At 38.3% G+C, this 17,185-nt stretch overlaps 1 protein-coding gene across 1 annotated transcript in view; it reads left to right on the forward strand.

Moving 5' to 3' along the window:
* CPLANE1 (ciliogenesis and planar polarity effector complex subunit 1) overlaps positions 1–17,185 on the forward strand; it is an 85,634-nt gene that overhangs the window by 54,688 nt on the left and 13,761 nt on the right. Inside the window, exons 33-45 of the mRNA XM_064176883.1 lie at positions 40–771; positions 1,599–1,765; positions 3,047–3,170; positions 4,092–4,146; positions 5,195–5,296; positions 7,547–7,639; positions 8,693–8,805; positions 9,064–9,259; positions 9,509–9,753; positions 11,989–12,082; positions 13,094–13,243; positions 14,616–14,646; positions 16,766–16,897. Coding sequence (XP_064032953.1) covers positions 40–771; positions 1,599–1,765; positions 3,047–3,170; positions 4,092–4,146; positions 5,195–5,296; positions 7,547–7,639; positions 8,693–8,805; positions 9,064–9,259; positions 9,509–9,753; positions 11,989–12,082; positions 13,094–13,243; positions 14,616–14,646; positions 16,766–16,897 — 2,234 coding nt within the window. The remainder of the gene's footprint in view (positions 1–39; positions 772–1,598; positions 1,766–3,046; positions 3,171–4,091; positions 4,147–5,194; positions 5,297–7,546; positions 7,640–8,692; positions 8,806–9,063; positions 9,260–9,508; positions 9,754–11,988; positions 12,083–13,093; positions 13,244–14,615; positions 14,647–16,765; positions 16,898–17,185) is intronic.

Here is a 17,185-nt window from a genome sequence, read left to right on the forward strand (position 1 = left end):
GTACTTGTAAATGCTGGTTTGTTTGCTTTTCTGATATAGAATCATATGGATGAGAATGTTTCTTTAAGCCGCTTGGAAAGCTACAGCAAAGAAACAGGATTTATGCCACTATCTGAAGATCTGCATTCTTCAACACCTGCTAAACCAGTTCATCTCCTAGCTCCTTCAGATACCCAGAAAACACCAAAGCTTATCCCTATTGAAAAAAAAAATAATTGCTCACATGGATTTCCTTTGCTTAAGCTTAAATCAGACTGTCATTTCAAACCAGCATTTTTGCATGCAATAGAAATGTCATCAACTAGACCACCCCTAGTACCTCGGGTAGCTTGGAGTTCATCAGGGGCCTTACAGAACCATCAGTCATCATGCACACCCAAGAAAAATAAGTCAAAAGAAGATTTCAGTATGAGTAGAGATGATTCCGAGATCCCAAGGCAGATGCATGTGGAAGAGAAAAGATGGGCAGAAACAGTGCATAAGGGACCTTCCCGGCAACTTAATCTAGATCAGTATGAAGGACAGCAAAGGGTTTCACCTCAGCAGCAGTTCTCTGCAGATGTGAATATGGACAAATCACTGATGACTCAGCACCCTGCTGGTATTCCACTCTTGCACTTGCAGTATGACCCAGTACCTAGACTTCTACCAGTTCTAAGACAGCCAATCACTACTACTGTTAAGTCTGCAACAAAGGAGACTGACTGCAGAGAAACTCTACAGCACACAGGAATGTCACTACTCCATGCTAATTTACCTCAAAAAAAGAAGGTACTGGATTTTGGTGATCTATTTATCTAATTTGTAGGGTTTTTTCAGTATCATGAGTATTTCACCAAAAATAAGATAACATTTCCAGACTAAAGAATTTAAGGTGTTCAGCACTGCTACCAAAAAGGATCTGAAATTAGGGTAACCATCTTACTGGCATAAAAAAGTTTGAAAAGTTTGGCTTTAAAGTTTTTAGTGAAATTTGGCTTGATTGTACATTCCGTAGTTCATCAACATTCAGCCCATTAGTAATGGATGTAAGGAGTTTACTGTCTAAAATACTGGATAAAATACAGGTGGTGAAAAATAGTTCTGTTTTTCCAGAAAATTTAAATAGAATTGTTCACAGAAATATGAAAAATGCAATTAGAAATCCTCTTCTGTAAGGACAGAAAATACTTGGCAAGAAAGCCTTATCTTCTGGATGCTGAGAACCTGATATTTCGTAAGCTGTTCTGATAGTCTTATATGCTTGTGTGTTCTATTTAAAGAAGAAAGTTTTTCTCTTGAAAGGTGCTTTTCAGTTCTTGTCTACATTGCTTAGTTTCTACTTTTATCATCAACAGCACAAATATTAGTGAAATACATTCAGCAGAAAAAGTTCGTGTATATCTGTTTACTCTAAAAATAGTTTGCACATAAACACACTGATTGAGATTCCAGTGTGATGCTGTTAATGTTGCACTTTCAGTTTCTCTACAAATCACTATAGGATTTGTGTTTGTATAACTGGACCTGCTCTTTTCATCCAGTTTGACTGTTTTTCCCTGCTCTGCTTCCCATGTCATTGTTTCGTTTTTGCTTCTTCTCTATCTGAACACTCTCAGGCACCAAAATTCATACCACTTCAAGATCTCATTGCATTTGAGCAACGCCTCCAGAACCATACTGTGCCCAGTACTACCTCTGGACAAGACCAAACTTTCCCTATCCAGTTACTAAAAACTGATGTTGAACCATTTCTACTAAGAGATGTGCAGAGTAACAGAAAAAGGCAAGCCAAAATTTTAATGAGTGTCTTCGTACGAAAGACTTGATGGTAACCTGTACCTTCTAGCTTTGAAATCTGTGGGAGTTTTTGAAGCAGCTTCAAGTAAGGCGGGATTAGATGTGATTCTCTTGGGAGGAGAATAAAATAGAATGTAATGGTAAAGACACAGCAGAAGAATAGCATTATAGCATGAAAGGCTTATTGCGATTACCAGGCTGACAGGGAGAAGTCTCAAGATGTTTTTCACAGTGGTGGTATCTGTATCTTAGAGTCTTCTTGTCACCTAGGTCTTTGCCATATACTGTATGTGAAATGTCTTGCTGCTTACACAATGAATCTTTATATGCCACCTGTCTGCACTGCATATTGTCACTTGTAGTAGGCATCTTCAAGAAGGATAACATTCTTTAGTAGACTGGATTTTAATCCAGACAGTGATCAGAAAAATATGTGGTGAAGGAATATTTAGTTCTACTTTGTTAGATATGCTACTACTTTTGAGATTTTATTTATTACACAAGCAGTGTATGCATGCATCTCTTCCTTCAGTTTTCATAAAATATGGATGAATTCCTGCCATTTCACAGTTTTTCTGTGGAAGAGTTAAGCCATCTAAATCATAACACTTTCTTCTAATGATAGTGCTTCTAATCGTGGCAGTTGGACACAGTCTATAAAATGAGGGGTTTTTTTACACTTCAGGTGAAGAGCAATTGATACATAAGTAATTGCAGATGATGTTTAGAATACTTCATAGTATTAGCTGAAATGCTTGAAGCTACAGTTGCATTATAATCTATTTAGCAGAAATTAAAGGAAATTTGAATCTTCTTTTATCATAAAATAGCTAACTAGAAAGTCTCAGTGATAACAGAGTTTTGTTTTGTGCTGAAATATTTCTTTAGAGATTCCTTACAGACATATATAATACACTGTAATATATGTAATGTATATACTACTATATATATTACTACATATAATACAGTAGTGACTGTATAATTAAACACAAAATGTGGGTATGGAATTTTACACAGTTTGTATTATTAGATTATAAGTAGCTCACTGGACAATTAACAGATTTTTGGTGTGTTTGTTAGGTTTTTTTTAATGGGTTCCTACAAGAATTTTATGTAGATTTCAAGTAGACAAAAGTAGTGCCTTGAACTGGTTTGTATGCAGTAGATGTGTTTGTCTTTCAGCTTTTATTTAAGGGTGTAGTTCTTAATAGGTATTTTTCATTACAGTGCAGTTCTTATTTTTAATTTGTAATTAATATTTCAACAGACAAAAGAGACGTGTTAAGAAACAAATGGAAGAGATGGAGGAAAAGAAGAAACCAAGTGTGTCCTTCTGCCTAGACGCCATCACCAGCATGAGCGATACAGTGGCAACTGTCAAATCAGGGACTGTGGTACAGGAAAAGAAAAATTCTTTGCCTTTTTCTATTCAGACAGAAGAAACCTGTAAACTAAAACAATACTTTAAATCTCTTCCAGACTCTAGCCTAGAAATAGTATATGTCTTTCATTCATATACTTGCATTTCCTATAAGCAAGAGATTAATTTTTATAAAGTATTCCAAGGTGTTTTTTCCTGTGACATGAAGTTCTCTGTTTTGATAGGATATTTGTCTGTATTTAAAGTAAATTTATGCACAAATGCTAATAGCTTAAAGAAGAAAATCTGTGTAGCCTAGTACTAACAGTAAGACAAACAACCCAATCAATCTTTTTATACTCTTACTGTGACCTTTACAATATTAAAGATGGAGAGCACAAGGTATCTGTCTTAGCCAACAAATGGAGAAGACAAAAGTTTTCCTCAAGCCAAGTTCTCATTTATGCACTTTGAATATTTATTTGCCTAGGCCTTTTTTATATCTTGCAGTATGTTTGGGAGTTATCCTTGCAAGTACCAGTTTTCAAGCTAGAACACTGGCAGATTCAAAACTAGACTGCCACCCAGAGCACCAGATTCTGTTTCTGGCCTGTACCTCCTCTGAGACTTCTTGTGCAGCACAAATGAGTTAAGCCTTACAGACCCGTGAGATAATTCTGCTACAGGAGAGATAGCGTATACTTGAAGAAGAATGAGGAATTTGTGTAACTGCAGATCACCCCAGGGTACATCCAGAAGATAATGATACTTAGCCATTAATCTGAGGAATTTTAAAAGGGTGTTAAAAAAGCATCAATTATAATAAGAAGTTAACAACAGTTGGGTTTTTTGGTCCAAATAAAAGTGTATTTGAAAGTTATAACAGCACCACGAAGTCTTTAACTGACATTGGAACTATTTTTAAGGATAATTCTTTTTCTCCTTATCTTAGGATCAACAAGAAAAATTCACATCTTGCCTTCCAGATAATTTCATTGTTTCAGTGAGCAAGTGTAAGTCTTTGTAATGCTTTGAGTGCTGAAATAAAATAAGGAACAGAAATATGTTAGATTTGAAAGGAAAACTCTAGTCATCAACTCAAGTTGTGTTGTCTGTGAGCAATACAACCATAATGGTTTATGAGGTCTTCCCACAGAAAATTAAGAAAACCTTTCATGAGGTAAAACAGATCCTCAGTCCTTTTTTTTTTTTTTTTTGGGTGGTGGTTTTTAAGGGGGTTTTGTGTGATGAGAGGTGCAGGCAAATTCAAACTCTCATAGCAATTATCTGAAATCTCAGAACAATTCTCCTGAAAATTATAGAAGTACTTTTAAGTTTTCTTTATAAGTAGTAGTCTTGTATTTATGTTTATAAACAGTGGACTTCATGAAATAATAACATGTTAAGTGAGTAACACTGGTTCACAGTGTTTTCTGTTCATGTGATTCGGTACTTGTAAGTTCTAAATAATTGTATTTATTTTTAAAGATAATTCCTCCAGTTTTATCTTCCTCCACATTCTAATTACTTAAAATTTAAGGCTCCTTTAAGAGAGTGTTTGCAGCAATTCTAGTTAGCAAACTGATGACCACACTTAGAGAAAGCTTTGCTTCTTTATAGTCCCTTAAGTCAGCACAGTGTTTCTGAGAGGTCAAATTGCAATCCATTTGCTGAAATTAGAGAAATACTGGCTTGCAGAGCTCTAGACAGTCATCAATAAAGAAATAAAGGTAATACATCTCATAAATATTTTCCTCCTTTTAAAATATGAACAAATTGTTATTGTACAGCATATTGAAATATGTCATTCTAAAAGTAAACCGAGCCTTGATTTTAATTCAGTACAACATTATCAGGTTCAATAAGGTGCATATTTAGGTAAAACAGGTAGTCTTTCAATGTTGAAATCATTCTTGATGTATGCATAGAGAAAGGTTAAAATCACACACAAAAAAATCTGTTTTAGCCCATATTTTTGAGTTAATATCATTGCTTTCACAGCTTTGTAATTTTTGCATTATTTGTGGACACCTATTGTGTATTTTCGCTTTTTAGACACCTCAGGAGAAGCAACTACTTCAGCAGATCTACATTACATGGCTTCTACAGGAAAAAAACAAGCAGAAACTCAAGATGCAAGTACAAATACTCACTCAGGTAAGTGCTACCTGTGTGATTGACAGCAGCCAACTAGGTCTGATATTGCTTCTTTTTAATTGTGCCATGCACTGTGACCTGGACAGGCTGGAGAATTGGGCAGAGAGACATTTAATGAAAAACAATGAGGGCAAGTGTGCATCTGGGAAAGAACAACCCTGTAGACCAGTATGGGCTGGGGACTGGCCTGCTGGAGGGCAGTGCAGAGGAGAAGGGCCTGGAGGTCTTGATGGCTAGAAGAATGACCATGAGCCAGTAATGTGCCCTTGTGACCAAGAGCACCAATGGCATTCTGGAGTGTGTTAGAAGGGAACTGGTTAGGAGGTTGAGAGAGGTTCTCTTGCCCCTCCACACTGGTGAGGCCACATATTGAATATCATATACAGTTCTGGGCACCTCAGTTCAAGAGAGTCAGGGAACTGCATAAGAGTCCAGTGCAAGGCCACAAAGATAGGGTGGAACATCTTCCTTATGAGGAAAGGCTGAGGAAGCTTGATATCATGGAGGCAGGGAATTAATGTGGCTGAGTCAGGAATTATAAAAGTAAAATTATTTTATTTTCCTGAAACCCTTCCCCCCAGACTGTATGCAAAACTAGTTTAGGTTTATTTACATAGAATGATAGAATCAAGCAAGTTGGAAGAGACCTCCAAGACCATCCAGTCCAAACTAGCACCCAGCCCTATCCAGTCAACTAGACCATGGCACTAAGTGCCTCATCCAGGCCTTTCTTGAACACCTCCAGAGATGGCAACCACCACCTCCCTGGGCAGCCCATTCCAATGGCAAATCACTCTCCCTTGTGAAGAACTTCCTCCCAATATCCAGCCTATAGCTCCCCCAGCACAACTTGAGACTGTGTCCCCTTGTTATATTAAAGATTCAGTTTGATTGGGAATTTCTTCAAAAGGCTGGTACATACAAATGTAGAGATTCAGGAAGGCAGGAAATGGAAAAAGCTAAGCTATAAACACAGCTTTACCCCACTGTCAGTAGGCTAAGCAGGGAAGTAAAGGAACAGCAGGCTTACTCATGGAGGTGAGATAGGTATTGAGCAGTGACCCTTGCTGGATTCCTCTATGGAAGCAGGCTTCCGACACTGCAGGCAGTATCCAATAGTTTGTGTCCACACAGCAGAAGCCCATGGTAAATGGCAAAATCCAAGATGAGTGGAAAAGCACTTTGGCCACAACAACCTCAAGCAGCGCTACAGGCTGGGGACAGAGTGGCTGGAGAGCAGCCAGGCGGAGAGGGACCTGGGGGCACTGTTAGATAGTAGCTGAAGATGAGCCAGCAGTGTGCCCAGGTGGCCAAGAGAGCCAATGGCATCCTGGCCCGCATCAGGAAGAGTGTGGCCAGTAAGACAAGGGAGGTTCTTCTTCCCCTGTACTCAGCACTGGTCAGGCCACACCTTGAGTCCTATGTCCAGTTCTGGGCTCCTCAATTCAAGAGAGATGTTGAGGTGCTGGAACATGTCCAGAGAAGGGCAACAAAGCTGGTGAGGGGCCTGGAACACAAACCCTGTGAGGAGAGGCTGAGGGAGCTGGGGTTGTTTAGCCTGGAGAAGAGGAGTCTCAGGGGTGACCTCATTGCTGTCTACAACTACCTGAAGGGAGGTTGTAGCCAGGTAGGGGGTGGCCTCTTCTCTCAGGCAACCAGCAATAGAACAAGGGGACACAGTCTCAAGTTGTGCTGGGAGAAGTCTAGGCTGGATATCAGGAGGAAGTTGTTGGCAGAGAGAGTGATTGGCATTGGAATGGGCTGCCCAGGGATGTGGTGGAGTCGTTGTCCCTGGAGGTGTTGAAGCAAAACCTGGATGAGGCACTTGGTGCCATGGTCTAGTTGATTGACTAGGGCTGGGTGCTAGGTTGGACTCGTTGATCTTGGAGGTCTCTTCCAACCTGGTTGATCTATGATTGTATGATTCAAACACAGAAGTGTGTTCTTGCCTTAAGGGGAAGGTTTAAGGGGGTTGCCATGGATCCAGTATATGGCCTGTAGTTTTTCTGTCTTTCCAATTCGAGAGCATCTTATTCTGCCCGCCCTTGTAAAAGAAAACACCATGTGCATTTAGATAATTTCAGTGACATGCGAAACATTGTTTCCCTGCATCTTCCCCCACAGTCTAGCTTCGATTGTGAGCTGGCAGATCAAAATCACGCATTCAGATAATGCCATCAGTTTCTTTATTTTCCTTAAATTCATTCATATCAGCATCTTGTTTTGTTTTTTTTTTTTTCTCCTGCCAAGTGCTCAAAGAATACCGAGATGTTGGAATCACTGCTGGAAATGAAGTTTCTGCCATTCAGAGAAACCAGTCAGTTGTGCCTGTTACTATGTCAGGTGTGGCTTTCACTCTTCCTGTTTCATTTATGGCTTGGGAAGTCTAAAAATTGACAATTTTAACATGATTCTTTTACATAATGTAAATGAATGCAGGGCGTGAACCAAATGTAAAGTAACTGTAATACTGTTTGTGAACAGTTTGGCTGGAATTTTTCATGGTGCAGTGTGCCAGTGCATTTTTATTCCTGTATGAGAATGTACATTTGTAGATTCTTGGCTTGATTTTGGTGCAGTTTAATCTTGGAGTTGGTGTTTTATGAACCAAATGGATTGAATGAGATTTTAAGACCGATCACAGCTCCACCTGAAATCAAGCTGTAATAGCTCAGCTAATTAGCATATCTATGGAACAACTGCCTTAAGTTGTGCAGTAACTACATGCCAAGTAACAGTGTTCCAGTCTCAAGCAGGAATTTTATTCTTGATCAGTCAGCTCTTGGGACAGTTTACAGAACAGATGATAGAAGGTAACTTTGATTTCGGGACATACTAAGATTTATCTTGATATGGATTTTCCCCCCCTCCATTTTATAGAACTATGACAGATTGTATCATATGGAATTTGGTACCAAATGTATTTTTATTTCCTATAGTACACGGTGTCTGTATTAATTTTTCAACACTGTTGATCAATTTAGAAGATTATTACATCAATTGACTTCTTCATAGGTAGTTATTAGAGCCCTTTCTAGCCAAGTAGTATCATTTATCCAAATCAAGTAAAGATACAGATCTTTAATTTTTTTACTCTATTCAGGAGGGAATTGGAAATTAATAGCAATTTAGATTGCAGCACATTGCTTTTATTTCAGTTTTTTGGAGTATTTTTCTGGTAATCTATCACTAAAATGATAAATAGTTTAATAATTTATCATTAGAAGCAAACATTAAAGAAACCTATTAAGCTATATTGTCTGTCTTTATTTTTTAAACAAAATGTTAACCAAAGGTTTTCATAGAATTCAGAGAATGCAGACCTGCTTCCAAATACTTTGATTTTTTTTTCCTTTTCTGTAAGTATGTCTACTAAGTATCACTCTTTTCTCATAGAATCATCCAGTGCCCCTGAAACACTACATCCAGATATGCATTTAAGTGTGAGATTCCCTGCTGAAGTGAAGGAGAGACCTTTACCATCCTTTCTGTCAGATGTGCCTGATTTGGTAAGTGGTCCCGTGTACATATGGTTCAAATACATTTTAAATGGTACTGTTGTTTTGCATCCTGAATTTGATTTTATTATGTTTGATATACCATACATGATATCATGATACCATAGGGAAGATTGTAGTCATTTTGTCTCCAGAACAAAAAAAAACTTAAAGTGATAACATAAAAACACAGGAAATGGTTAATAATGTACTGTAAACAATATATGTAAAGCACATTATATAATTTGTTATCTTTTTGTTCTTATTTAGAATGAACATGAATATCTCAGTGTCACTGACATTGAAGGCAGTGACATCCTTCATTTGCCCATGATACTTGAGTCTGCAGAAGAGATAGCTGCTGCACAGCAAAATGAGGAGTTTGAAATTCCATGTGCTTCAGAATGTCATCAAATGGCAGTTTCTGTTACGGATGCAGTTCCACCCAGGGTGCTTCTGAAGAAAGGTAAACCATCTAATTTTTATCATCATTTAAATACCCTAAGTTCCCATGGAAAACCTACAGCCTTTCTCCAACACATCACCTGCTTTTTCAGTCTTATACTTTAAAACTTTTATATATTTGATTTGTTTCATGATGATTCCTGCTTTGTACAACATACTATTAGGTACAACATAGCTGTGCCTTATTGCTTGCAGTACTTAAGTGTTTACTATTTATTCAGTAATGCTGATGGGCTCTTCTTATTTCAAGAGGATCATCTGAAAAAATTATCAAGCCAAGTGCAGAAGGAAGAGAAGAAGTCAGATTCTACTAGAGATAGTGTAACTTGGAACACTGTACATGAAGATGACAGAGCTTTTCCTTCTTTGGGGCTTCCATCAGTGTTAAATGGCAAGGAATACTTTTCCACAAAGCAGCAGGAAATGGATGTGCAATTACAGAAACTACAGAACATAACAGAAAATATGGAAGAGGATTTTAGAAATACTAGGCTGGTGAGTTGTGGCTCCTACCTGTTTTTTCTGAAGCAGTTCATTTTGTAAGTTCTTGCAGCTAAATACAAGGTTTACATTTTAGAGTGATGTGTTTTTAAATCTCAGGACCTGCTGAGACAGATGGAGAGTAATACACATCTCTGTCACATTTAGTGCTACATCTTTTGGAGAAGCAGGTGCAAAACAGAACACAGGAGGTTTCACTTGAACACTGATTTACTGTGAGGGTGACAAAGCACTGGATCAGGCTGCCCAGAGAGGTTGTGGAGTTCACTTCTTTGGGGACTTTAAAAACCTGCCTGGATGTGTTCCTGAGCAAACTGACCTAGGTGAACATGCATTAGCAGTGAGGTTGGAGCAGATGATTATCAGAGGTCCCTTCCAACCCTTACCATTCTGTGATGTGGTTAGTTACAGTGAACCAAATGCTAGCAGAATGGTGAGGTAAATGTGATTAGTCAATGTGCAGAATAAATTTAATTACTGTTTAACTGGGTAAATGGCATAGCAGAAAAGTTTCAGGCTGAGCAGAAGAACTTTTAGGCAAAGATTTCTGTCACTGTTCATCTGCAGAATACAGAATGCAGAATGTGACTATTTTTGAAACTTGTTCTTAATTATTTCATTAAATATTTCTATTTTTAACATCTTTATAAAGCTAACTATAGAAAAATAATGAATGCATTTTGGACATAGTGCATTCAGATGATCTTATACATAATTCAGGAGTTACTATTTCCTAAGTCACAACAAAGATAATCATAGAATCATCATCAAATCAACCAGTTGGAAGAGACCTCCAAGATCCAACCTAGCACCCAGCCCTAGCCAGTCAACTAGACCATGGCATTAAGTGCCTCAGCCAGGCTTTGCTTCAACACCTCCAGGGACAGTGACTCCACCACCTCCCTGGGCAGCCCATTCCAATGCCAATCACTCTCTCTGCCAACAACTTCCTCCTAACATCCAGCCTAGACCTCCCCCAGCACAACTTGAGACTGTGTCCCCTTGTTCTATTGCTGGTTGCCTGAGAGAAGAGACCAACCCCCACCTGGTTATAGCCTCCCTTCAGGTAATTGTAGAGGTCACCCTGAGCCTTCTCTTCTCCAGGCTAAACAACCCCAGCTTCCTCAGCCTCTCCTCATAGGGTTTGTGTTCCAGGCCCCTCACCAGCTTTGTTGCCCTTCTCTGGACACGTTCCAGCACCTCAACATCTCTCTTGAATTGAGGAGCCCAAAACTGGACACAGTACTCAAGGTGTGGCCTGACCAGTGCTGAGTACAGGGGAAGAATAACCTCCCTTGTCTTACTGGCCACACTCTTCCTGATCCAGGCCAGGATGCCACTGGCATGATAAATAAATAATCATAATATAAATAATGGTAAATAATGATAAATAAATAATGGTAATGATAGATAGTTTAAACATTTCAGCACAGTAATCTCCCAATACTCAATTTAATGGAATTTGCCTAAGCTTCAGCTGTGGATTACTTTAATTTTAGGAATTGGGGAATGCTGGCAATTACTTCTTCACATTACTTTTTTTTTTGCTTTTAAATTAAGTTTACAGCAAACTGGGAGCAACTAAGAAAGAGCCATTAGGCTGTGATTTAATCTAGCTGCTAAAAAGTTTTCTTTTGTCTTTGCACATGAAGAAAACCAAGTCAGTGTCCAGTTTCTGCAGACCTGTATTCAGTAGTATTGCATAATTCCACAGCATCCAATTTGTGTATAGTCATTCAAACTAATAGCGTCCATTGCCTGCCTTTCCCCACATACTCACAGAAATGGGAGGACCTCATTGTGTCACCTACAGAGGTGTTAAGTGGTGCATACAGGTTGGTCATTCCTTTATATAGCACTTTCTTACATACTAAGATCAGTTTTAAGGCCTGTTCTTTGTTAGAATAGCAAAATGTCCCTAACTAGGTTAGTCAGTTTTCACTTACTAAATTACAGTGAAAGTTCAGGATATTTTATTTAAAAATAGTATGACCAAAAGGAGTAAAACTGAATAGTGCATTTCATATGTATTTTATTGACACTAAGGGTCCAGGGATTTAACTTTCCAGATGAAATTAATATGCTTGAGCTACTTAGATTTGAATCAGGGTGCTTAAAAGATTCTGAGGAGAAAACATTTAAAGTGAACTGCATGACTGTCTGCAATGTAAACCTCAGAAATGTCTTGAAGAATATACTGTTGCTTAAATTTTTGGGTTTCATTTATAGCTAGTGAAGAAAATAGAAGATTTTGAAATGGCTGCTAGCTCAGACCTTGATGCTTGTTCTTCATTCCCTGAGGATGCTAGAATCGTGGATGATGGTATGTGTTCAGTTTATAGGGTAATAAACTTTCCGTTTACGCTTATAGTTGAGTTTTAATTAGTTCTTAAATTTACTATAACTTCAAAAGGTGTTTGTGAAACATACTAAAAAAAGGTCTTACTGGAACATAGGAAAAGTCAAAAACTTAGAGGAAGCTCCCCCCCAAAAATATCATGGAATTGAATATCACAGAATATCATAGAAGCAACCAGGTTGGAAGAGACCTCCAAGATCATCCAGTCCAACCTAGCACCCAGCCCTGTCAAGTCAACTAGACCATGGCACTAAGTGCCTCATCCAGCCTTTTCTTGAACACCCCCAGTGATGGTGACTCCACCACCTCCCTGGGCAGCCCATTCCAATGCCAGTCACTCTCTCTGTGAAGAACTTCCTCCTAACATCCAGCCTATTCTTCCCCCGGCACAACTTGAAAATCAGAGTGTTGTGGGTACTCCTTCAATAGGAGTGCACTTCAGACTATCTGCATGCTTTCTGATATTCTCCTAAACCATAATGCAACACTTCATTACAGGCTTTTAAAGATGATAGTCTGTATGTCTGTTAGATCTTGTTACAACATGGTGCCTATGAGTGCATTGATTGCTTGTACAAAGGATACAAAATTTAATCTCAGTTTTCTCTGTATATATGAAGAAATTTTTTTCACACTTCTTCAGTGACCATTTAGTTATAATTCTTACATCAGATGAGCTATTTAGAGCTGATGTATCAAGTTGTTTATTGTTTGTATAACAATTAACTCTATAATACCCATCTAACTTGTACCATGCAAGAGATCATGCTGGGAATACAAACTTAGGTCTATTTTACATGCACACCAAAACATGTTCAAGATTGGTACCTAAATGATTGAGATGGAGGTTGTTCTCCTTTTGACACATAAACTAACTGTGGTACTGAAGAATAGCTATGAGTGACATTTTTAGCATTGTGAGGTTTTTTTTAATTGGTGTACACTCATTTCTGTATTATTTTTTCATGGAATCAGAACATTTTTTGGGGAGTATAATTTTTGACGATGATGAAAAGAAGCTGTTGAACTTAGAAGATCCTTTACCCAGTTACACTGCATTGGGATTACGTTCTTCTGCCTCTGCACCCTCTGCTTCTAACCTTCCCAGTGGCATAAAGTCTTCTGGTATAATTTTTAATGTTTATTTTTCTTTTTTTTCCTTTTAAAAATGAGTTACACCTTCCTAGTATATACTTTCCTATTGCTTTTATACAGGGTGTTATGTAATGCCAATGAGCTCATAAGTCAGTCGTCAGTCTTTCTAGACAGCATTATTAACAATGGCTTTGTGTATGTGCATTGGTGCTGAGTCTCTATGGTGGAACACTATGACTTAGCTTTGAAAGTAGCAGTGAATTATGCTTGCACTCAGATTCAGCATCACTGAAAGAAAATTAGTAACTTTGGTTCTGTTTCTGAAACCCATCACTGTGCTTATTTATTTCTAATTATTTATTTAAGTGTATGTGAGTACAAATAGCTACAGTGCCAGAAAACACACTTTCCTCCTAAAGCTGTGATTGTTGTCTCTGTCAACCTGTATTCTAGAGAGGTTTCTTGAGAGCAGCATGTTTTTCTAATACACAGTAACTACTGGATATGTCCTATAACATTATCCCATGAGGTCTCATTTAATTTTGCAGACTGACAATAACTAGATCTCTGTAATTATGAAGACTGCAGCAGTATTAAAAGGAGAAAAAAAATCACTGCAGAAGCAATCTACTGCCTGTGTTTAAAATTGTGGAGTGTTTTAATTTGTCTGCATGTTGTCTGTGTTGCTTGCATTCAAGCTTCTGAAAACAATACATACTTTGTACAGGTGAACATGCATTTGACAGTCACATTTGCAGCAATCTTAAAAAGATGTTCAAACATGGTTCCTGTGTCTGCACACAGCAGAATTGAATCTCAAGGGGCATGCTCACCCAGATAAATTTTATAAAGAGTAATACATTTAAAGTTTTCTCTGCAGGTACAAACTTGTTACGTGCATGGTGAGAAAACTGTAGGCAATGCTAAGTTGCAACTGTAATTTTATTTAGAGTACAGTTTAGCTTTGGAAGGATAATAATGATTTTCCTTTCAAGACACCTGTACTGCTCTTCAGCCACATTTTGAGAATTCAAGGAATTTGTACCCTTGCTTCCTCTATGTTTTGTAGTTAATAGATAACTTCCAGTTAGTTGGAATTGATAAGCTTAGTTGCATCATGGCAGACAACTGACAAGAGTCATCTCATCTTTCTAGCAAAACTATCCACATCAGTACCATTTCAGTAATTAATGTTCTCTTGAAAACTCTCTATTGTCCTGGCAATTGATGACATGCTCTATCACAGCTCATTAAACTTAGGAACAATGTTCCTTTACTTTTAATGTCAGCATGTGCAGGTTGATCTGTTTCAGTACTTTATCCCACTAGCTGTTTAACATATGTATTGTTAGTTTGTGTAGAGGTGCAAGGCTTTTATTAACAAAGGCTGTTTGTGTTTCAGGCTTTCATGTGTCTGGAGATCTGCATGATAGGTATGTATTTTGACGTAGGTTTTGCTGAAAATTGTTTTACTTTATACTCTTGCTTTCAGTAGGATAAGGGACTGTCAAAGTGTAACTAAAATCTAGGCATTCATTTTCAAATGGAATGAAGGCTTTTTATTAGATAATTTCAGGCATTCATAGTGCCTAAATTTAGATTTACTTTATTCAAAAGCTTCAGAAGCATTGAAAGTTGCTTTATAGTTACAAGTAACAAAGCTGTAGATTAAGACACTGCTATTGTCTACATGCATTTACTACTTCTCCAATTTGCAAAGCACTGGCTTTGAACAAGTAGATGTAGCTGCTCTTAGTCATCTACTGAGGCCAGAGATCACCAGAAAGTTTTGAAGTGTTACCATATGAACAGTGTAAAGAAATAGACTGAAGATTTCAAAACTGGAATATCTTATGCATTAAATAAAATGGTCTAGCATACATATACTTTTATTGTTAACTGCTGTTCATCTTCTGGATTCAGTTGTGCAGTTGGGAACAGTAGCTGACTTCCCTTTCTTTCCTGGTCATTCTGCTCAGTTACCTTTGTTGCTTGGCTTGAAGTATAAAGTATTTTAAGCGAAATTGCTTGTTGTGACTGAAGTAGATTAATTATGTAACCTCAAGGATGGAAGTGAACCAATGAACTCTCATAGATGTGGTTCTTACCCAAAGGGAGTAACCTGAAGCAACTGTATCTTGTAATCATAAGCTACATGAGATTTGGGATTTTGATTGAGAGCAACTGATGAAAAGAGAGGAAATTTAAGTAAAACTATTCTCTTGCTCACGCTGATCCTTACTCAGAAGGTCACTGGCAGTTGAGGTTTCTGAAACTAGTGTTATTTCAGCGTGCCAGCAGTACAAACCTTGTTCATGCTCCTAGCCTGGGCTGCCCGGCTCAGCCTCCTCTGGGCCAGCCATTTGAGCTCAGGCAGTTCAGCTCTGTATGGGGCTTGGTGTTTTTTTCAAAGCCCTCTTTGCTGCAACACCCCTGTCTTGCATTAGTGGTGCATACAGTTGGTAAGAGATAAATAAATAATGTAAGAAATTAATCTTGTTGTGTTCCTCAGAGATTGGAAGGGCTAGGGGCACGTAGACTTACCTCTCGATAGGAATGCCAGTCAGTGCCTTGACTGTAGGCCCAGCAACAGGTGCCAAACAGCCTGTCTGCTGTAGGACTGGTTTGCCTTCAAAAGCAGCAGTTGGGTGCACAAATAGTACAGTTAATCGATGGGAAACATAAACTGATTCTTTAAGATTGCCAGTGATAAACACACTACACTACAGAATAGCTGTAGAGCTTCAAAGTGTGACTGCAATCACAAACTCTGTCTTCCTGGGCCAGTACTCACTGTTGCTGAAGTCATAAATCTTTCCCAAAGAGTGTCCCTTTTGGATGGGAGGTGAGTGGAACAAAATCCATTTCTCTATCTCTGCTGTTTGGTACTGAATTCTCATTCCCTTCCAAATGAGATATGAAATTGGGATAATGTAATGTTTATACCTCGTTACCTACTATTGTGCAGAGTGTATATGTGGCTCTGTGATCAAAGTGGTCAAAGCATTGCTGCTTTATCAACTGCATAAAAGTCTTAGTTTTGAGATTACTCCTCTCTGTTCAGCACTATTGCACATGATAAGAGGAAGGATAGAACAGTGCATCCTCCACCTTGCTCCCCCATTCTCCTTGATGCTGTGGTAACATACACCGCTGTGGATCTCCATCCAGCTCCTGTGTCAGCTCTGGTCACCAGGGTGACATTCCACTGTTCTATGCTTCCAGGACTGTGATGTTGGTCTCGCTCTTTCTGTTCCATTCACACTGGGGAACTACAAAGTTCAGTTGGATAAAGTGTATGTAATGACAGTGAAGCTAAACTGATGGCTTGTAACTTTTTAAAGACAGTGAATCGTCATGCATAATCCAGGTATTGCTTGTGTGCACTAACACAGTGAGATGTAGATGAAAGAAAATGCAGTCCAAAGGTGTCTGGTAAAACAACCTGACTATTCTTATTTTCAGTATAAGAGAAAGGATTTTAGCTCCTTGTTACAGGCATATTCTACTTTAAATTAGTAACATTTTTTTTTTCTCTCCCTGACTTTTAAGCTCTTTAGAAGATCCCCTGCAAATTACTGGTCTGAGTGGTGTTGCTGACATCATTCGTGATCTTGTAGCAGAAGGTGACATCTCTCCATCTGAACTGGGCCTTACAAAAACACAAGCTAAGAAAATCTCTAGGTAATACCATGGCTGCTGTTTATTATGTGTTTATTGAATCTTTTTAACCCTGGTTATCCTTTTCATAGCTCAGAACCCATGAACCATGCAATTAAGCATGTGATTTGAGTTGGTGGTAATGAGACTAGTATTAGAACTGTTTAACAGCCACTGTTTTACTGGCCATTGTTGTCAAATGTGTGTGTTAGTTTTTATTATTTTGATTTTTAATTTTTTTCTCCTTCCTACTTGCTGCTTCCTTCCTTCACCAGGTATAGGCTGGAGCACAACTATGCACCTACAGCATAT

This window comes from Pogoniulus pusillus, chromosome Z, assembly GCF_015220805.1.
Source record: "Pogoniulus pusillus isolate bPogPus1 chromosome Z, bPogPus1.pri, whole genome shotgun sequence".
Taxonomy (NCBI): domain Eukaryota; kingdom Metazoa; phylum Chordata; class Aves; order Piciformes; family Lybiidae; genus Pogoniulus; species Pogoniulus pusillus.